Source organism: Ursus arctos, unplaced genomic scaffold, assembly GCF_023065955.2.
Source record: "Ursus arctos isolate Adak ecotype North America unplaced genomic scaffold, UrsArc2.0 scaffold_6, whole genome shotgun sequence".
Lineage (NCBI taxonomy): Eukaryota > Metazoa > Chordata > Mammalia > Carnivora > Ursidae > Ursus > Ursus arctos.
The window spans coordinates 68583497-68606482 of NW_026623078.1; the positions used below are offsets into that span (position 1 = coordinate 68583497).

General features: G+C 44.4%; 1 protein-coding gene across 1 annotated transcript in view; it reads right to left on the reverse strand.

The window, feature by feature from the left end:
• The window catches only part of SNTB1 (syntrophin beta 1), a 218948-nt gene extending 197201 nt beyond the window's left edge, over positions 1-21747 (reverse strand). The window contains exon 1 of the mRNA XM_026495500.4: positions 20890-21747. Within this exon, the coding sequence (XP_026351285.2) occupies positions 20890-21445 (556 nt within the window). The 5' untranslated portion in view covers positions 21446-21747. The remainder of the gene's footprint in view (positions 1-20889) is intronic.
• Positions 21748-22986: the final 1239 nt, after the last annotated feature.

Consider the following 22986-nt stretch of genomic DNA (forward strand, 5'->3'; position numbering starts at 1 on the left):
GCCGGCAGAAAACTCATAGAGAATAGCAAATATTTCTCATGAGAGTAAATTATATAAAGCTGATAATTTTCCAAATACACCTACTTCTCACTCTTAGTTTATTTTTGCTAACTCATTCATTCATTCCCTCACTTTTCACTGAGTCATTCAACAATTACTGGCAAATCCTAACCTAAAAGGGGGTTGCTTTCCTCAAATTTATATTACTGTTTAGAACTGGAAGGCATTGTTTAAAATAAAAGCAATATTATACATTAGACTTGGTCTTGCATATTCAATAAAGGCCTAAGTAATCATAATGAGATGAGAAAAAAATGTGTCAATACTTGTAATTAAGCCTAAAATAAAATGAATTAAGCTTTGTCATTAAAAAAAAAGTTCTTTCTCCTTATCTTTAATCCTTTTTCAAGCACTTCCTCCTCTTCCTTCTACTTGCCCTGACGGAAGCCTGGCGTTCCCTTGAAAATACCACTTCCTTTGTAACTCTTTCCAGTTCTGCACCATTTCTTTGACTTCTGTCCACCTTCAAGGGCAAAGAAGAAAAATCAGCAAACTCCTCGTTCCCCACTGTCCCTTCCACATACTTGAACCCCTACAATCTCTCAGTGAACTCTGCCCCTTAAGCTATTCATGGGTGTGGCAAGTCATACTCATGACACCCTTTCTGGAGAATGTGCTTAGAATCCCTGCTGAGTGAGCACTTGGCCATGTGGCCTGCTTTTCTGGACACAGCTCTCTGGACAAAGGAGAGACACCTGACTCAGGTCACACCAGTCAGAGTCCCCCTCCAGCAGGAATTTGGAATTGCAATACTCTCTGGGCACAAAATGCAAAATGATGTGAAAAAACAGCATGGCCAAGGAAACACCTACACTCATACTCATTCATTCATCCTCCGAATACTTACTAATTGCCTGAGGCTAGCCAAGTACTGAGGCAGGTCCTATATGGTACAGTGTTTTCAGGAGGTAAGAAGTAGAAGAATTTAGCTAAAGCATCATGTTTACCTGGAAAGCTAGAAAAGTAGGTTGAGGCTAAAACTGTAATAGGTTCAGATGGCAGACCAAAGCTTTGGGTTTTATGTTGCAGTTACAATGAAGAAGAAGCTGGCATTACAAAATGTAACTGGTTCTGCTTGTCCATTACCTGCCTTTTATGACTCGTATCTTGAATGTATCTTGAATGTCCATCCAAAATGGACTGAAATACAATTCCAACCCACCTTTTTTATTACTAGGATTGAACTATCTCTCATACCATGGTTCTCTCGGATTCAGCGCAAGGCAAACTCCAATGGAAGAAAAGAGAAGAATATGGTCTCTCTATGGGCTCCTCCCCCAGGGGATCGTAAGCACCTTGATGGGAGGTGCTTTGTTAAGAAGCTTCTAGCTCTGTAATCTGCTATAATGCTTGGAATGTAGGAGATCCTCAGTCAGTATGTGCAGACCAAAACTGAGTAAGAAACATACAGCGTGAGCTTGGAGAAGCAACTGGGGTGGAAGGAGTTTAAAAAAAAAAAAAAAAACGACAAAAAAACCACCACTCAGGATTTCTGAAAGAATACCTTGCTGGGTGTGGAGAGTAAGTCTGGGAAATGCGCTTTCTTTGGCATAAAGAGGGGGTTGGAGGAAAAAGGTAGAAGGAGAGCCAAATACTTTCAAAGAACAACACTATGTCCTCAGGACAGAGTGATTTAACGGTATGCAACACACCTGTGCTTGCCCACGGCACCCTGATTAAGAAATACTGTTATCGCCTTCAAAAGGAAGTTTTCCGAAACATTAAATATGATAACCTCCTGGTGGATTTTTCCATAGCAATTGCAGCAACCACTTCTAATCATGCTGCTAAAAAGATTAAGGCAGGCTGGGGTCTGAGAGGGAGGACACAGGCTGCCCGTGAAAAAACGCTGTCCCCAAATACAATCTATCAGCACATAATCTATCAAGTGTTCCACTCCAGGAACCAACTCTGATTCAAGAACTTCTATTTTTTTTTTTTTTTCCCACCAGTCCTGGGCTTCTGACAATTAGAATTATAAAGATCTGGGCAGTCCAAGTTGTTGTGCAAATCAGCTATTTAACTTCAAACCCTGCATTGTTTTAACTAGTCAAATACTGATTTTTCTAAGGTGATTTAAAAAAATCCTATTTACAAGATTCTAGAACACATTAACAATCAAAGATTTAATCTGAATTTTAATGCTGCTGCCAAAGAACAACAACGAAAAAAACTGGAGTTGTTTTGTCATCTTCATATATTTGTTATCTGAAGCACATGAAAGAACTTAAAAAAAAAAAAGATTTTATGTATTTATTTGAGAGAGAGAGAAAGCAGGGGGAGGGGCAAGGGGAGAGGGAGAAGCAGGCTCCCAGCTAAGCCGGGAGCTCGATGCAGGGGGTGGGGAGCTCGATCCCAGGACCCTGAGATCATGACCTGAGCCTAAGGCAAATGCTTAACCGACTGAGCCACCAGGCACCCCTCAAAGAACCTTTGTAACAGTGACTACCTCACAGTGTCTTTCTCAATGATAAATACATGCTTCAACTTTTTTTTTTTAAAGATTTTATTTATTTATTTGACAGAGATAGAGACAGCCAGCGAGAGAGAGAACACAAGCAGGGGGAGTGGGAGAGGAAGAAGCAGGCTCATAGCGGAGAGGCCTGATGTGGGGCTTGATCCCAGAACGCTGGGATCATGCCCTGAGCCGAAGGCAGATGCTTAACCGCTGTGCCACCCAGGCGCCCCTCAACTTATTTTTAATATAGATCAAGCATGATAAAAAAAATTTTTTAGGGTGTGGAAAGAAAAAAATTCTGCAACTGGGTTTATTTGTGACAATAATAGGGTAAGAGCCGGGAAATGAAATCTTCCCACGTGTCTCCTTTTCCCTTCGTGAATCAAACTGGAAGAATGAGCAAACAGCTGGTGGGTTCACTATGAAGAAGGGCAACTTCAGCACCAGTTAGCAAGAAGCTGGAGCAACTACAAGAAGTCCCTTAGACTGTACAACGTCCCGAAGCCGGATAAAACGCACTAACTTCCAATGGAATGCTGGAAATTTTGGACAAGAGGATCTTGCTCTTCTAGCTTCTCTCACCATGGCTCTCAGGCTCCACCAAGCCCAAGTTAATTCACAGCAGAAGAAAGTTCTCAGGCTTTCCCATAGAAAGCTCACAGGGTAAACCCCTTCTTTCAAAATAACTGGAGGTCCTCTGGAAAACCATAGGTTAAAGAAAGCTATTGGTTGGTTCATCCATTCAACCAGTATTTACTGAGGGCAACACTGAGTTCCATGCAATCCTCTAAGCATTGGGAATATAGCTGTGAGCAGGGGAGACAGAAAAGAAACCAACAAACAACATATAGTGCAGCTTACGTGTGTGTGTGTGTGTGTGTGTGTGTGTATACACACACACACACACACTTTGAGGTGTTAGAAAGAAAGCAGGGTAAAAATATAAAGGGGGGGTGGTAATAACAATTAGTTGTTATTAACAGTTAGTTTTGTAGCTAAAACATCAAGATGCCAATTCTTCAATTCTCAGATGATAACTACTTCAGGTCATGCTGGTACTGTCAGTTTTTAATCAGTAATTCGGTCCACGCTGATTCTGGATTTATGGTCATCTTATTCCTTGCCCCTTGCCCCCATTTCTTAGCAGCTGCTTCCAACTCTGGTCCTTCTAAACCTGGGGATGAAGCACAGTCTTTGGAGAAGGAATCACACCCTCATCCTGCTGCTCCTGTCCTCTGAGAAGGGCCTGAGAATGAGGCCACAGCCGTGCCTTCTGAGAAGCTTCTCAGTTTACTTTTATCTTTACAAAACCATTTTCAATGATCCACCGGCCAATCAGTCTCTCTCCACTGACTCATGGTTTTGTCCTGGCTGGCTGCAAGGCCACAATTTTGAAAGCTGTGTAAATAAGGCAGCCAGCTCTTGCTTATAGAAACATAAGATGCCCAGTTCAATTGGACCTGCAGCTAAACAACAAATATTTTTTAGCCTATGTATTTCCCATGCAATATTTGGGACATATTTCTACTTAGAAAAATGATTTGTATCCAATAACTATGTTTTACCCAGTAACCCAGCATGCGAAGTCTTTGGGAACTAGATTAATGATTTCAGGAGCATGGGTATCAAGTTCTTACTCACACAAAAGGTAGAGAAACGGCTCCCAAGTAACAGTACTATGGCGAGGCTAACATGCATGAGAGCAAAATTTAGCAGCACCGTATGTATCGCAACAACCTGTAACAACCTCTGCCAATGCCTAGCCCTTCAGTGCTGACTCACGCACCTAGAGAAATTTATTTGAACACTTAGTAAAGACAGATGGTCTCATTAGACATTTGACAAAGAGAAAAAATTGTGCTAGATCTCAATTACTATTTGCTCACTCCCTAAACTCCCTGCCAAATTTTTATGAAATATATTCCAAAGCTTCCCGTGGAGGTGTAATTTTTTTTTTTTTTTTTTTTTTTTTTTTTTTTTTTGCTAGGGCTGCTATAGCAAAGTGCCACCAACTGGGTAGCTTATGGCACAGAAGCATTTTCTCCCAGTTCTGAAGTCAACGTGTTGGCAGAGTTGGGGCACCTGGGTGGCACAGCGGTTAGGCACCTGCCTTCGGCTCAGGGCGTGATCCTGGCGTTCCGGGATCGAGCCCCACATCAGGCTCCTCCGCTATGAGCCTGCTTCTTCCTCTCCCACTCCTCCTGCTTGTGTTCCCTCTCTCGCCGGCTGTCTCTATCTCTGTCAAATAAATAAATAAAATCTTTAAAAAAAAAAAACAAAAAAAAAACAAAGTGTTGGCAGAGTTGGTTCCTTCTGGGAGAGTGAGTCTGTTCCAGGCCTCCTCCAACGTCTGATGGTTCCCTGGCAATCTTTAGAGTTTCTTGGCTTATGGAGGCATCACCCTAATCTCCGCCTTCACGTTCCTACGCTATTCTCTGTGTGTCGTGTCTGTGTCCAAACTTCCCCTTGTTATAAGGACAGAAGTCATACTGGACTGGGGGCTCCCCCTACTCCAGTGTGACCTCATCTTGACCAATCAGATCTGCAGTAACCCTATTTCCAGATGCCACATTCTGAGATACTAGGGGTATGCACTTCAGTGTATGAATCTGGAGGGGACACATTCAACCTGAAATGGGGGTAGATCTGTACAAGTGTCAGGAAGACAGGAGAGAGAAGCCAAAACCCAACAAAACATGTCTGTATGGGAAAACCGATAGGCAGGGTGTGGGAAGGGGGAGGCTCCCAGGGCCTGGTCTTCCATTCCACGCAGGTGGGAAGGGGCTGGTGAGTGGACAGAGGAAAGCTGTTCTGCATGGCAAGGATACTGTCTTCGCACAGCCTGGAAGGAGGCAGTGGTAGACAAGGATAACTTATTCTGGGTCCGGTTCAGGCCCTGCCCTGGCTTTGCAGAATCCTTCCCTACTGTCCCCCACTTTCAGTATCCCTCCCTCATGATACATTTAGCATTTACTATCTGTAACATGCCTCTGGCAAAACTGTTATATGCGTTTCCTTACGTACATTCTGTCTCTACAACTATATCAGGGAACCTTCTGATTGTCCCGAAGTGTATTCTGCATGCATGTTTTACATTAGATGCAGACAAATATACAAATATGAACACGCCTAAAAAAATAAACTAGCTGAGAATGGAATTTTACGAATCAGTGTCTGAGATTCCGTCTTTAAAAAGTTTCTTCTTGGGACGCCTGGGTGGCTCAGTTGGTTAAGCGTCTGCCTTCGGATCAGGTCATGATCTTGGCGTACTGGGATAGAGCCCTGTGTCAAGCTCCCTGCTCAGAGGGGAGTCTGCTTCTCCCTCTCCTTCTGCCTGCCTCTCCCCACCCCCCCGCTTATGCGCTCTCTCTCTCTCATAAATAAATAAAATCTTTTAAAAAAAGTTTCTTCTTTCAGATCATTCTTCCAGGCTTTATGGGCCTTTTCAAAGAAGACACACTTAAGTGAGTTCTTGGAGCGGTTATAAAATTACATTAATTATTTTTCCTTGCTAGATATAGATTGATACACATACCATACCAGGAACACACGGTCTCTAGTTACTTCATTATTATTGAGGCAAATTTGTGGAGAGTACATTTTCTGGCAGAATGAGAAATAATGATTCTGTGACATAAGTTATAACTCAAAATAAAATGTACCCACATAAAAAATTTTTAGTCTTTAAAATACTTGAAAACTAGTAAATCCATTGCAAAATTCTCTTTTCCAAGTTGTAAAGGAAAGGATCACCTGGCTTTGTTAACTTAGGCCCTCTTTCAACCGGGGATCGGGGATTGAAATACTAAAGGCCTATGGCCTGAAGACATTCTTGAGCAGTTGCTGACCCAATACCATGTACATTATTGTACAGTCAATAGGTCTCACCAACCAAAGCTGTTTGTTTCTTGCTTTTGCTCAAATCCTGCCAAGTTAGGGACATGGCTAATGACCAACACAATTGCCAATGTGTCAATTCTCTTCAATTCTATAAAGTTCTAAGATGGAAAAGACCTGATCCCTTCTCTTAGAATCACACAGTCTAGTGGGGAAAGACAAATAGACACAGAACAAACACAGCCAACACACTTTGAACTCTTTGTGCTAGATACTGTACTGAGTTCTATATTAACTCTTTTAATTCCCACATCAGTCCTATAAAGAAAGTACTATTGTCATTGTCATCCCCCTGTGATCCATGAGAAAACTGAGTTCTAGGCAGGTAGGGCTATTGCCAAGGTCACATACCTAGTTTGTCCACTTTGTTTATGCCCAGTCCTTATCTAAACATGTCAATAGGACTGAGGTTGAGAAACACAATTCTCCCCTTCGGCTCAATTAATCTAACTTACGCAAAATCTACTTATAGGAACTGCAATCAACTAACTGAATCTGCAAGCCTCTCTACTAACCACACATTTAAAGAAATTAAAAACCAGGCACAGGTAGCCAGAGTTCTGCTTTGCAAACCTTTACTCCATCTTGATCGTGCCCGAACTAGCCTTTATGAAAGACTTGGGATGGAAACGTGTCTGGATCTGAGTGCAGTCCATCTTCCACTAGGATTTCCTCTGAACACTTTTAAATTAGGCAATGTGGTGCTGCTGGAGCCCGTTCACACACTTCTCCTCTGCAGTCTGGTCTACACACAGCAAGCTGCTTACAGGCAATGCCTGCAGTTCTCTGCCTGGGGGCATCTTGTTGGCAGGGGAGTACTCAGGACCTCAAAGAGATGCCAAACAGAAGTACCAGAGAGGTAATGCCCCCAAAAGTAGCCCTTACAAAATGATGAGTGGAGTGTCGGTGAGTTTTATCTGTTTCGTTGCACCTCGGGGGAAAAAATGCTAAGCACCAGAGTGACCAAGTGGCCTACTGTGGGGCTTTGATGGCCTTGATGGGCTCATTCCCTTTACTATCTCCCGTCCCCACTCTACCACCAGTACTTCCTGGGATTATATCCCAAATAAACTTCTTACCCTGAGATCCTCATCTCAGTTTCTGCCTCTAGGGGAATATAAAAATGGAACAAAGCTCAAAATAGATGGAACTATTAGATATGCACAACACACTGAAAAGTAAAGCAGAGAGAAAGGAACTTGGAGACATCCGAGTCAATACTGGTGGAAAAAAATCTTCAAAAAACTATTAATACGCTCAGAGAGATCAGCAAAGATGCCGCATCCACAAAACAACAAGAGGACGCTATTAAAAAAATGAACAATGAAAATAAGAAAAGGTTCTTGGAACTTAGTGATATGACAGATGAAATATAAAAAAAATCGATACAAGAGTTGCAGATAAAAATCTAGTAATTCTCCATGCAAAAGAACAAAAATAAACACAGAAGGACAACTGGAGAAAAAACAAGACAACGACAAAAATCTGCTTATTTTTCAGCTCAGTATCAATTTGGAGAGTTCAACAACCAACCAAGAGAATTTCCATGCACAGAGAGCAAAGAAAAGGGAGGAGAGGAATTGTCAAAGAAATAAAACAAGAAAATGTTTCAGAACCGAAGTGTAAGAGTATTCAGACTACAGGTCCCAGTCCACTCATTAAATGGCACCTCTAATGTCTCAGTTACTGTTTTTATGACACCCCTAGGCCCAGAGATATCTTCCAATTCAGTGTTTTAAGTAGTTAAATCCGAACAATGTAGTACATCTTCACGTCCTAAAAACTAGTACCTGCTGGGCATTATACAACCTCTCAAACCTTGGAATCATATTGGATACTGCCACCCTCATTTCTTTGAACACTACTTTTTGTTTTGTGTGGCACTTGTTTTTGTTTGTTTGTTCTGAAATCACAGCAACTGCAAAAAACCACTTTTGCATAGATACTGACATCATGGAAGGAATGTAGCAATCTACTATCGAGTCTCCAGTTAATGGTTTGCCTAGTGTCCAACAGATGTTGCTATTTTCCTCAAAATTTTAAAATATTCCATGGTCCCCTTGTGAGTTCACTGGGGCACCCCTACGGTACCTTGGCACACAGTTTGGGAACCACAGCTTTAGCCTATCTGTGCCCATCAAGGGCTTAGAAAATTGATGAACAAAAATCCCACACTGAGGCCAATCACTAGATACAACTCAGAATATTAGTGCTAAAAAGAAGAATTAAAAATTTCCAGAAAAAAAAAAGTTGGCCACACGTAAAAGAAAGAGAATGAGACGTTTCATCGTAGAAAGACTTCTCACAGAAACTCTGAAAACCGCTGAGGGAAAATGCTCATTCAGACTTACACTCAAAGGATCAGTCCAGCGAGAGAACGGATTAAAGATATTTTCACCTATTTACCTCCCACACATTCTTTCTCAGGAAGCTACTGATCAATGTGCTCCAGCAAAACTAGGGAGTAAACCACAAGTAAAGGTGGCAGAAGATCCAAGAAAACAGAGAAGAAAGCCCAGGACAGCCTGAGGAAGGTGGCCATACCCCAGACCAAGAGACAAGCAGTCCAAAGCGGCAGGGCGGGGAAATCAGCAGAATGGGTGTGTGATCTGACATACAAGAGCATTTGGAAGAGAATTATTCCTGGAAATTTGATAAATGTAGTGCTGCTTTTGGGGGGAAAATTAGATAGGTATATGAAAATGAAGCAAATGGAAAAACAGAGAAGCTATTAGTAACTGCAAGAAACCTGATCATAGAACATTGCATGGCTGGAAAAGGGAACAATGTTGACATGTATCACAATTTTATAAAAACAGACTGATTTAGTCAATAATGGCTGACACTGATACATGAAGTAGCAGTACACAGACATATTATATTTGGAATATATATTTTAATAAAAATTACTAAATTAAGTTATTCATTAAAACATAAATTCTAACATTGTGGGGGACAACAGAGAATGTATTGGGCAAGGGTAGGCAAAGGAATGTTATAAGCATATATTATTTTGATTTAGACAAATTCTAAACATGAAGTAGAGAACAGAGGATAGTATGTGGATACTGCAACCAAAAAAGAAAAATCATTAACCTTGATTTTTATTGCAGATGAAAAGCTTTCAGATGAAAGTATTTGAAATGCAGGGTCCCAAAGAGCCAAGTAATTACATATACTTCAAATTTCACTTTGCTTATGTAACCCTACTGTACAAGTCACCTCTTTTGTAAGGCATTCCTTTGCATGCCAGCTATCCTTAGCAGCTCCAGATACTCCCTAAGTTCTGCTACAGCATTTACATCACTTATAAATTATTGTTATTTATATAAATGTGATTTATTACTCCACACCTGTCTCCCTCTGGAATGTTCAATTTCAGAAGAATTTCATCTCATCCCCCTGCAGATCCTTCCTTCAATCTCCTGACAAGGTGCCACCTTACTAACATTACAAGAGAAATTATTTTAATAACTAGTTGTGTAACTATTATACAGCATATGTCATCAATCCAAACTGTCTTTTTTTTTTTTCACATTTTATCATTTCTGATTTGAGGAATGTGCCTTAACGTCGCTGAAGGCCCAGATGGAAGCTGACTTCTTGCAGACAGAATTTACAACTACTCCTATCATCCATCAGGGGCCCTCCCAATCCGAAACCACTTTACATCATCTGCCTACGTATTTTTTTTTTAACTTACACTGACACTGTACATTCAGACCTCAGTATTTATTACAACCAACTTGCAATTCAAAATCTTAGTAGATATAGTTTTTTCTTCCTTCTTCCAAAACCAAATCTGAGATGTGTGAGTTCCCTTGTTGTCCCTTTCTGTGTGATGGATTTATTTTTCACTTATGCCTGTATCGAAGGGATAGCCCCTGACATCACAATTCTAAGCCGTATCCTATTAGACACCCCCCCTCATCTTAAACAGTATCTTTTCTTTTTCAAGGGCACATAAACAATGATCTATCTTGCACTGGGCTGTCTCTTGGATTCCATGAAGTACAGTATTAAATAAAAAAATTCAAAACCAAAGTATAATGCTGGCTTAGTAACAGTTATATAAACATTTCACATTTTTAACAAAAGAAACATTTGGGCTTCTTTTGGCTAATAAGGACCCCACGTTCCTGTAAGTACTAGACAATTTTTCAAAGAATTTTGAATTTTGCTGTGTAGGTTAAATCTGTACTTGCCCACTTTCCCTTTACAAAACACTTTTCTGCATGTTCCTGCAGATCAGCATTTTAAGACAAAGTTCGCATTTGCCCACCAGCAACCACAGCAGCCTACACTGTGATTGGGTTGATGGAAAACATCTGATGCTACTAAAAATCATCAATGACATACACCCTTGTGGGATCCTAATTCACCTCTACAAGGCAAACCAGCTCTCCCAGGCCATCAGCTGAATCCTTCAGTTCCCAAACATGGCAAATCCCAAATTCTCCTTTGTGTCCCCCAAAAGATTTTGTATCACATATGTTTGACCCCATCATTTCACTTCTATGCTTGAACCCTCTATCTGTAGATAGTACTTAGCTAAGCACGTGACACGACATATTTTATAGTTGGGAAATATGTAGTGCTTACTATGTTCCAGGCAATGAGCTAACCGCTTTCCAACCATAATTACTCTCCTCCTCACATGAACCTACTGATTAAGAAACTGAGGCTTGTAGGTAGGTCACTTGCTCAAGCTCACACAGCTAGAAAGAGACAGAACAAGAATGTAAACCCAGATTGAGCAAATCCAAGACCCACCCTCTAAACCACAGCACGCTACTGCTGTGAGAAAAAAATTGTAAGGAAAAGACCGGTTTGAAGAGCAAGGCCAGGAACAGGGTATGTCAACTTAGCCACGAGTCATCAAATTCGAGATGGAGCTTCTTCCCACATTGATCAACAAGCTACGAATGATGTTTCAAATCACAGGAAGGAGTAGTAAGTAGTTTTAAAGAGCACTGAGCCACAGGATGGGTCATCACCTTAATTTCCGTAATAATGACTACTGAGCCTGAACCTCTCCCTCTTGTCTATCCCACTTTGGGAGCAGGCCTCATCTGCCTGGGTCTGTTAGGATATTTACTTCGTGCTGTGAGTTACATATTTCCTCTGAAGTAGCAATCTGCAGGCCGGAGCTAAAGGCAAGCTATTATTACAGATCAAAGCCAGTGAAGTGGGTAATGAGGTTTGGTATATAAAACACTTGGTATAAATGCAGGGGAAATTCTGGCTTTTCTTTAACATTAACTGCTTTGAAATGCATCATTTGAAATAGAATTCTTAGTAGGCCACTAGCTGCCAGAGAATAATTTCCCTTCACCAAACAGACCCGTGGTAGCTTCGGCTAGATGCCTTTCGCAAGTGCGGAGCTGTGTGCAGTGAGCTATTTTTAATACACACTCCATGGGGTGAGTGCTGCGACGCACCACGGAACGTGAAAAGCATTTCCCACCACGGCAGAAATACGACACTGAAGGACAGTCCTGATCCCCTTCACGTAAGGAATGTGGTCTGAATTTTCAGGATGATACATAAGCTTTAAAAAAGAAACAATTAAAATATCTAAGCAGACAGTTTTCATCTCCCCAGGTAGAAAGTGTTCTTACATATTCAGACTTGTAGGTCTCTGAGCCACAGGGGGGCAAAGGAAAGGTGGTTATAAATATAACATTAAAAGGATAATTACATTTTCCAATAACTTTTAAAATCATGTCTGGCTCCTCTTTTGCCTTTCAAGCCTGGTCTATGTGAAGTTAAGTTCTTCCCAGGTCTATGAAGTGACTTCTGTATTCTTCGCTACAGCCCCAGATAGAGTTTTCATTATGGATGCGAAATGTGTATCTTTACCACAGTCCAATGGCATGAGTGCTGGACGATGGGAGTCATCAGAAAAGGTCACCGGGGCGCCTGGGTGGCACAGCGGTTAAGCGTCTGCCTTCGGCTCAGGGCGTGATCCCAGCGTTCTGGGATCGAGCCCCACGTCAGGCTCCTCTGCTATGAGCCTGCTTCTTCCTCTCCCACTCCCCCTGCTTGTGTTCCCTCTCTCGCTGGCCGCCTCTCTGTCAAATAAATAAATAAAATCTTAAAAAAAAAAAAAAAAAAGAAAATGTCACCAAGTCTCCAAATTGCTTTCCCTCTTCCCTTCCTTCCTTCCTTGCTGTATTTCCTTCCCTTCTCCCTCCCTTACTCCCCCACTCACTCTCTCCTTTCCTTCTTCCTCCCTTCTGTCCTTCTATTTTTTTCCTTCCTAAGACATTTTAAAATGAGCCTAACATGTGTGGGTACTATGCCACAGAGGCTGAGGTAAAAATCATGCCATTCGTATGACTCATGTCAAGAACTTTACCATCAGCCTCAAACGCCCCATTTCCTTAATAACTGTCGACTTCCTGAAATTGGAGGCCATGCCTTATACCTCTTAGGCTTCCTTTTGTCCACTGTATAATGTCTTGACACAATGTCTCGTGTAGTACGCAGTAGTTAGAGCTTGATGGGTGTTAGATAATCGGATGTCCAGCTCCCTCGTTTACAAGGTAACCTCGGACCAGTCACCGCATCTCTGGCACTTCCATTTCCTACATTACACCAGTCCAGTCACCCACGGAGGGTTGGCCTGGTGACAAAATCATAGTGTGAGTGAAGCCACTTTTACAAACCCAACCCTCACTGCGGAAGGTGCGCCTAAGCATAACTCAGGGTCGAGTGTCTGAACACCGGTGCTGCTGGCTGGGCACGTGAAGCTGGTGACCTCACCAGAGCCTTGCCCACCTCACGCTCCTTGACATGTGAAACTCTGCATGACATTTCCCTGCTTATCACCCTTCACCCTGAGAAGGAAATCTATCTAACTCTGTAACAAGGCCTAGAAGCTTTGGTTACTGCTCAATTCTCTGGTCTTTTTTTTTTTTCATTCTTGCCCCTTAGCAAGGCCTGAAGGCCACATTCCTCCCACCCAGCCACACTGAACTAAGGCTGATAGTCAAGCTCTTGGTTGGGCTGCCTTGAGACCTTTGCCTTCCACAGCCCTGTCCAAGAAGGGGCTGGATGCCCTTGCCTGAGGCTCCCACAGCATCCCATAATGCCCTTGATGTAGCACTTTCTACTCCATCCTGTAGCTGCCTGCATGGTGCTTATCTGCGTCTGTCACTGCAATATTGTTTCTCAAGGGCAATGCCCCAGTGGTTTATGGCGCATAGAGGACACTCAGTAAGTTACCTGTTAGACAAGTAAATAAATAAATGAATGAGGAACTCCTTTGCCACGTGACAGGACAGGATTGTTTACCATGGTTGAAGATATTCTTGAAGAGCTACCTGGAAACTCTGTACCATTACCGCTTCAGCAAAGCAAACGTAATATGCAGAAAAATGTCCCTACCGTCACCCTTAAGATGCACACCTCCCAGTCTCCAGATCCCAACCATAGGTTACCTCACATGGCAAAGAGGAATGAGGGTTGCAAAGTGAATTAAGGTTGCTAAGCAGGGAAGTTATAATTTAAAATATATTTTGAAAAGGGAAATTATCCTGCATTATCTAAATATGACTGAAGCAATCACTAGTCCTTAAAAACACAAGAAGGAGGCAGAATAGAGGTTGGAGTGTTTTGATGTGAGAAACAGTCAAGTTGCCACCACAGGCTTAAAAATGTAAGGGAGCCATGAGCCAAAGCATTTGAGTGTCTCTAGAAGCTTCTGGAAAAAGCAAGGGGACAGATTCTCTTTTAGGGCCTCCAGAAAGGAATGCAGCACTGTGGACACCTTGATGTTAGCTCAATGAGATCTGCATCAGACTTCTGACTTTAAAAAACTGTAAGGCTGGGGCGCCTGGGTAGCTCAGTCGTTAAGCATCTGCCTTAGACTCAGGGCGTGATGCCAGCGTTCTGGGATCGAGCCCCGCATCAGGCTCCTCCGCTAGAAGCCTGCTTCTTCCTCTCCCACTCCCCCTGCTTGTGTTCCCTCTCTCTCTAGCTGTCTCTCTCTCTTTCAAATAAATAAATAAAATCTTTAAAAAAAAATAAAAAATAAAAAAAAATAAACTGTAAGGTAACAAATTTGTGTTTTAATTTACTAAGGTTTTGGGTAATTTGTTAGAGCAGCAGTAGAAAACTAATATACTAGACAAGAAAGCAGAAAACACCTAAGTAGGACAAATCAGTCCTACTGGAGCTTCAGTCTCCTAATCAACACACTGGGGATATGCATCCTTAATCTGCTTCTGGTATAAGGCTGTTCAAGAGGATCCAAAGCAATCAGGTCTGTGTTTGGATCCCACCATCAGAACTTCTTCACTGTGTTTCTTTGGCAAGTGACTCCAATGATCTGTGCCTTAGTCTTCTCATCTGTAAATAGTTTTGGGTTATTGTGAGAATCCAGTGATTTAGTCCATGTTAAGTGCTTAGAACAGCATCTGGAGTGATGCAAGTATTATATAAATGTTAGCTTTTATGACATATGTAAAGAGTCTGCAAAAGGTTCGGCACCAACGGGTCCGGCAGGGGATACCTTCCAAGACCCCCAGTGGATGCCTGCCTGAAACCACAGGCAGTACTGAACCCTATGTATGCTACGGTTTTTTCCTATACATACATACCTATGATAAGGTTTAATTTATAAATTGGGCACCAATAATAAATTAGTTATCATCCACAATAACTAATAATAAAATAGAGCAATTATAACAATACACTGTCATAAAGGTTCCGTGAATGTGGCCTTTCTCTCTCTCAAAATATCTTATAGTCCTGGACTCCCCCTTCCTGTGATGATGGCAGATGATAACATGCCTATGAGATGAGATGAAGGAAGAGGGACAATGCGGGCGCTGTCATTAGGCTACTATGACCTTCTGATGATTTGTCAGAGAAGGATCATCTGCTTCCAGGCTGTGGTGAACCTCGGGAAACTGAAACCATGGTAAACTGAAGCTGTGGAAAGCAGAACCCCAGATAAGGGGGACTACAGTATAAAGTGGTAAAGCAGAATCAGTATTGTTGTTTTGGGTTTTTTTAATTATTTATTTATTTGAGAGAGAAAGAATGAGAGAGAGAGAGATAGCACAAGGAGGGCAAGCTCAGAGGGAGAAGCAGACTCCCTGCTGAGCAGGGAGCCCAAGGTGGGACTCGATCTCAGGACTCCAGGATCATGACCTGAGCTGAAGGCAGTTGCTTAACCGACTGAGCCACCCAGGAACCCTGGTACTCTTTTCATTTAAGATCTACTTACTGGGGAGCCTGGGTGCCCCAGGCTGTTAAGTGGCTGCATTCGGCTCAGGTCATGATCTCAGGTTCCTGGGATCCAGCCCCGCAGAGAGACTGCTTCTCCCTCTCCTCCCTGCTTGTGCTCTCTCTCACTCTCGCTTTCACTCTCTCTCTCAAATAAATAAATAAAATCTTAAAAAAAAAAAAGATCTATTTTTTTATTTGAGAGAAAGAGAGCACAAGCGGGAGGGGCAGAGGGAGAGGGAGAGAGAATCTGAAGAAGACTCCATGCTGAGCTCAGAGCCTGACACAGGGCTCAATGTCATGACCCTGAGATCACAACCTGAGCTGAAACCAAGAGTTTGACGCTTAACCCACTGCACCACCCAGGCGCCCCCAGAATCAGCGTTCTTATAGAATACTGGTTCATCAAGAGGGTGGAGGGTCAATATGGCCCTTCTCAGTAGCAGTTCAGATATTTATGGAGGCGTTTTAGAGGTCAAGGGGAGTGGCAGGGGCATATCCCTAGCATTTAGTGATAGGAGCCAGAGATGCTGGACATCTTGAAACATCTGAGGCAGCCTTTCATAGTGCAAGATTTTTCCAGATTCCAAAAGATCCCACACCCCCACCCATCTTCAGTTGTAGCTATTCATTGCTGGTGATTTTACGCACAGGGACTAGCATCTATCTCCTTCATTATGTCCTCTGGTGTAGTTGTACTATGTGTTTATCAGTTGAAATTTTTTAAAAATAATTTACTCATTTCTCCATTTTATTAATGTTAATAATAATATAATAATAGGACATTATGTTGATTTTTAAATTTAAACTACAGTTAGGTAGTTTATTTATTAGGTATATTATTTGTGACATTTGTTTTATACAAATAAAAGGGGTGTGAGAAAGATTTGTTATTAAAAGTGTGTTGGGGGGTGCCTGGGTGGCTCAGCTGGTTAAGCATCTGCCTTCAGCTCAGGTCATGATCCCAGGGTCCTGGAATCGAGGCCCACGTTGGGCTCCCTGCTCAGCGGGGAGCCTGCTTTTCCCTCTCTCCACCACTCGTGCTCTCTCTCAAAAAATAAATAAAATTTTTAAAAAGATTTTGTATATCCTAAATAATGTAAGATTCTCTAAAACAAATTGTTGTCCAATCCTGAGCTTTCACGCCAACAAAACCACTGCCTCTGCCTTGTACCCCATCTCCCTGTCCTGCAATCCCTATTTCTACCACTAAAGGAAGTGATTGTGTAAGTGACATTTTAGATGATCTCAACAGGCAAGCATTCCTGGGAGCGGTGCTGAGGAGCAGCTTTGATGGACAGGGTTCAGTCAACAACAGTCTCTGACCTTCTCCTTTGAATTTCCACTTCCTCTGGTCCAGCTCCACAGGATACCTTTTGGACCCGGATAGGATTCTGTTCACCACCCATCCCACCCCCACCTTCCATACCCCAATATGAGTCTTCCAGAACATTCTGCACTATTCAATCTAGATAAAGTTATGGAGAAACTAATTTTATTGTAGTTTCAGTTACAAAAAGGTTGACAGATTCCAAATTACTACTCTGCTATCAATCTAAGGGCAACCAAACTTATCCTATCCCTGACCCACAACTACCAGGGATATTTATGCAGCTGTGCCCAGCTCAGCTCCGCAGTGTGCCATTCACTCTGTACTCTGTGTATGTGGTGTCCCCTAGAGTTCTGGGGTTCACTATCTCCATGGCTGAATGCAGGGTCCCTGCTCCTACTCCCCCAAATGGGAAACGAGTTCATAACGTGAAGACGTCTGATCTTAACTTTAATGAATATCTGGTTAAACACTGACTTAATTGGCACAGTGTATTAACGCTTTATTTTCAGCTTAAACTACCATGTAACCTCCTTGCTGGCCAGGTATTCAATGATAGAGACCCTGCCTCATTGTGAAGTCGGGTCACTATGGCAGCAGCTCCCTTTTGATAGGCAGACACTTGGCGCATTAAGGTTTTTAGACTCAATCCGCTTTCCTGTCCTTCCCTTTTGAGTGACCCACGCAACTGCTTTTCCTGCTCCACGCTGACCCAAGCACTCTGCATATTTGAGAAGTGGGGCAGGACATCTTGAGCCCAAGAACTGAAGAAGCTTCAACTGGCTTAAATACACAGTTGAAGGAGAAGCTGGGATTATCAGTTTCACCCAGAAGTTACAAGGCTGAGCTCTGAAGTCAGATAGACCTGGAAGCCTCCTCCCTGTGTTACTTTAAGCAAATAACCCACTGTCTATAACCTTGTTTCCTCATCAGTAAAAGGAACAACAGTACTAGCCTCACAGTTACTGAAAGTGTAAGGAACAAATGCAAATAAAGCCTGGCACATATAACCGCTCAAGAAATGTTAGCTGTTGTCATGATTCCCTTCCCTCAGATGTATGTAATGTAACATTACCGTTACATAATACTAATAATAAAAAGTAGACTAAAAATAAGAAATATGAACCCTAGTGGTATGAGGAATGGACTATCCCTTGGGAAGGGCAATTTCAGCTTCATTTCATGTAATTCTAACATAACTAATCACAGTAGCTATTTGATACATGTCCTTTTTTTTTCTTTTACTCTCAGATTCTCTTCCATACAGCAACCCTGTAGAGTAAAAATGTTCAGCCAAGTTCCCTTATTCCCATTTTTCAGAAGACACTGAGGCTCAAAGAGGTGAAGAGAAGTCTGTGACAGGCTCTGTAATGAGAACGCAGGCTTTGAAACTTACCTTTCAGCTTTTCATTTCAGTGCGTTCCACCAGAAGCAGTATTGATTCTCCACCAGGGGGCGCATGTCACGTAATGGTGTGTGTATTGGCTGTCCTTGAGCGATGGGGCTGGCTCAAAAAACAAACCAAAAAAAACCCAACAAACCCCCCCCCCCCAACAAAAAAAGCAATCTAAGTTAAAAAAAAAAAAAAAAACCCAAAAAACAAAAACAAAAAAACAACCGTGTATTTTCCATATAAACATATCTTTAAAACATCTCCCTAAGCCTCTCGTCCCAGCTGATTACATCTACAAAGCCATTCCTTTGTAGAAATTCAGCAATCAAGACTGCAAGTCAGGATACAGGCAAGTAGGTATGCGATTTTAAAAGGCCCTTCCGGTGGTTCTGATATGCCCCTTCAGTTGGGAATCCATCTACCACTCCAAACTACAAAAGAGGAAATGTGTGATATTTGCTTTAATGGTGTATGATGTCCCCTACGGCACTTAGAATCAACACCTCAACTCAGAACAAGAGCCATTGTTCTGAAGGGGGCCTCTACTTGCTTCTCTTGATTGCAGCCAATCTGAAAACTCAGGCTGGGAATAAGACTGCTGCCCCAAGCCCAGGTGGTTCATGTCTAGGAGGCCCACAGGCCTTCCCCCAGAGGTCCTGCCTACAACACAGGACGACGTGTAGCAAGAATGTCACATTAGAGGTTTTTACAAAACTCACTCTTCAGTTGCTGCATTCACACAGTCACATAACCGATTCTTTAAGTGTATTTTCAACTGCAGGGAGTCACCTTTCCTTCCTCTTTTTGGGTGAGAGATATTTTTTATCTCTTTGCTAAGTCATTATTCATTAAATTGAAACCAAGGAGAAGAAAAGACATAATTAAGGGCAGTGCCTTGAAACAGAAATGACCTGCCTTTTGTCCCCCCGGAGAGTTTATAGTAAATAGTGCAAGCTGAGCAGGTGCCCAGCAGTTTATAGTCCAAACTACACTTGCCCCAGATCCCACTGGCCCCTTGTCACACAAACCAACACACACTTGAGTCAGGAAAACTTTTTTCTATTTACTTATGTTAATCATCAAGCCAAAGCAAATAGCCTTCCAGTTTCTGGATCCAGGGTAGCAATTAAATATGAAGAACATCGCAAATCCTCTAGATAAATAAAGGCAGGGTGGGGGGGAGCCCTCTGTATTCTAGGCAGGAGGTAGATGTACCAGAGCGTTGCATCAGCTGTCACATGTAACGAAGCCAGTTTCCCAACTTTGAACTTTCTCAGTTTCACACACCAGCACCACATCTGGTGAGCAGGAAATTGACTTAAGTCCTTAACTGAGGATTTAAATCAACCACCAGTTTACAAGATCTGGGTTGAAACACTCCGTTTTCGTGGCTAGGGGTTCATTGATTTATTCACTCAGGATGCATATCACTAAGCACCTAAACTCAAGGGAAATGACCCATAACTAAATAAAAGACCCCAGGCAACTCCATCTACAGTGTGGGAAAAGCTGAGTAAATAGACATAAATAATTACATGATATTTGTTCTAACTCAGGCATGTACAAAGCAAGCAATGGGGCAGAGAGGCAGTTACCAAGTAAGAAATACAGATGTAGTGGGAAAGGAGAGTGATTATCCACTTAATACCCTACTGCCTTTCTACACATAATTGCAAAAGCGTACTATAACGTGGCTACCTATTCTATTCACTTGAAAAATGAGGGGATTGGGCACATAGGATCTCAAGAAAGTCCTTTCCAAGAAGCTTCACACTCAAGGGAAACTGTTTAAAATGCAAAACTGTTTCCACCCCACTCAGAAAAAATCCCGGGAAAAGGCAGGCAGAAAAACTGCCTCACCAGCCCTCCCCCCAGAGCAGCCTGGAATCCAGACTGACCGGCCGAACACCTGGCACCAGAAGGGAACTTCTGCATAAAGCTGCCACATACTTCCCAGCCCTTGGCACAACTCCCCAGCTTAAGCCCGGGTTCCAATCTGAGAGGAGGGAAGTCCAGAAGGATGATGGGGTTTTCGCGTTCAAACACTGCCACTCCTCCCTGTCTTCTTGAGGACTGAACCCTTTTAAATGGATTGCCCAGGCTTCTGAGGAGAACATGGTGCCAAAGCAGAAAACCATGAGAGTTGCGATTATTCAGTGAGCTCTCACCGTAGCATGGACCGCTGCCTTTCATTTCCAGTCCCACTTCCCGGGCCCCGACACTACCGTCGGATTATCCGCGGGTAAAAATGAGACACGGTGCCCTAACCATCTGCCACGTAGCTCAAGAAACCCTGCTCGCCCAGCCTTTGCACACACCCCCGCTGGGTCCAAGCCTGCAGCGACTCTCGGGTAGGGACAAGTTGCCCCCAGTTGGGTTAAAGTTGTCCAAACTCCCCGCCACCACCACCCCCCACGCCGGGGCCCTAGGCTGTGCCGGCTAGTGGGTGAGTGTGAGGGTGCGGTGAGAGGGTGAGGAGGTGTGTGCGCGGCCCGCGCGGCGTTAACCCCTTACCTTCCAGCAGCACCTCCTTGCCGGCGCGCTTCAGCGCCTGCACCGCCTCGTCGTGGGTGGCGTCCCGCAGGTCTGCCCCGTTCACCGACAGGATGGCGTCGCCCACGTACAGGGCTTGGGTCTGATCCGCCGCCAGCCCCTTGAAGATCTTGCTGATGAGGATGGGCATCTTGTTCTCCTTGCCCCCCTTGATGCTGATGCCCAACCCGCCCAGCTCCTGCTTCAGCACCTTCACGCCGCGCTTCTGGTTGGAGATGGCCTCGGGCACCTGCTCGGGCAGGTCGGTGAAGGCGGTGCGGACCCCCGCGGGCGAGTCCGGGGGCTGCGCGCCGCCGGCGCCCCTGCAGAACGAGCCATTGGTGGCGGTCCCGATGCCGTTGTACGCCGCGGCGCCCTCCTCGCAGCTCAAAACCAGGGCGTCCTCGCTCAAGTTCACCAGAACTTTGTGCCAGCGATCCCGCACCAAAACTTCCAGCAGCCCGCTCTGCTGCGCCCGGCCGCCTCCCCCGCCGCCCGGCCCCGCCGCCGCCGCTGCCGCCGCCGCCGCTACCGCCATCTTTCCGGCATTCTTAAAATGCCATGTGATTGCCAAAGGGGGGAAAAGTGGGGAAGGGCTGCGGGGGAGGCCGCGGGCCCGGGGAGCGAGGAGCGCGCGCCCCGCAGGGAGGAGGCAGGGCGCGGGACGCCGCTCCGGGAGTTCGCACACGCGCTCCGCGCGAGTTGGCAGCCGCAGCCCAGCCCGTTCCCCCTCGCCTGATCCTGGGCGGGGTGGAACGACCTAAAAGAAGGAGAGACAGACACGGGAGGGGAAAAAAAAAAGCCAGCTGCCAGTTGCAAAAGCCCAAACCGAGGGGAGCCGCGGAGCAGCTCCGCGCCGGGAGGGTGGGTAGGAGGAGACACGCCCGCGGGGAGGGGCGGGGAGTCGCCGCCCCGCGGCCGCTCACCTGTTCCAGCCGCCGCAGCTCCGGCGCTCTCTCCCTCTCGCCGGCTCAGACCCCCGCCGCCGCGCTGCCGAAGCCCACGGCGCCGCAGGGCAGCTTCCTCGCGCCAGCTCTCCTCCCCACCCGGCCCTCTCCTCGAGAGCCTCGCCTCCCCGCGGGCGCCCACAGCGCTCCTCCGTTGGGACCGCTCGTCCGGCCCAGGTCCCCTCACTCTACGCTCCTGACCCCTTCCCTTCCACACCCCCCGCTGGATTGCCCCTCCGTCCTAACCCCCAGCTGTATCTATATCCAGGTCTCCTCACGCTGGCTTCCTCAAACCGAGGCTTGGCTTCTACTGAGGTCTTACCTGTCTCTCCTTTGCGCGAGGATTCTCAGGTAGATTCAGACGGAGGCCTTGGGTTCTCGGAGAGTCAAGAAGGGAAGGCTGTCCTGAGAACTCCGCATGAAACGTCAGCATAACCCGAGTGCCCGAAACTTCCTCTCTTTAAATGCAGGACATCTTTCTGCCGGATCCCTGGAGAGGTGTCTGTGCTGGTGGGGGTTTTCAGCAGGTCACTGTCTGCCCCAGACCCCAGGAACTGATGTCTTTACAGCTTTAACAGCGAATATGCTCAATGCTTCTGACCTATCCCCCCCCCCCCCATTGCCATACCAAATGTTTCCTGGGACTTTCGCTTTCTTCCCAAGATCCAATATAGGAAATTCACCATTTGAGAACTCAGTGTCAATGGATTGATTGTATCTGAAAAGTTCCTTTACTAGTTACTTATTTGGATCTCAGGCTGCATTTTTTCAGGGGAACAGTATGATAATTGTTGGTTACTTTACTAGGCCAATCCAGAAATGCCAACATAACCCGTGTCACAGGTGAAACTCCCAGAGTCCTCCTGGTCCTTGAACCCCTCAGGTTCTCCCTCCACCATAATCAGATGCCATGGGCCTCCCCAAGAGTTTTAAGTCTCTCATGTATCTCCTGCCTCTGTACACCCCTCTCCCCTCTGTCCAAAATCAAAACAAAACAAAACTCACAAATCTGCTCATTCCTAAAGGTAGACCCAACCTAGCAAGGTGTCCGGAGGAAAGAAATCTTATCAAACACATTCCCACTGATATGTATCATCATTGACATTACCAAACATCCTCTAACCCTTCCAGA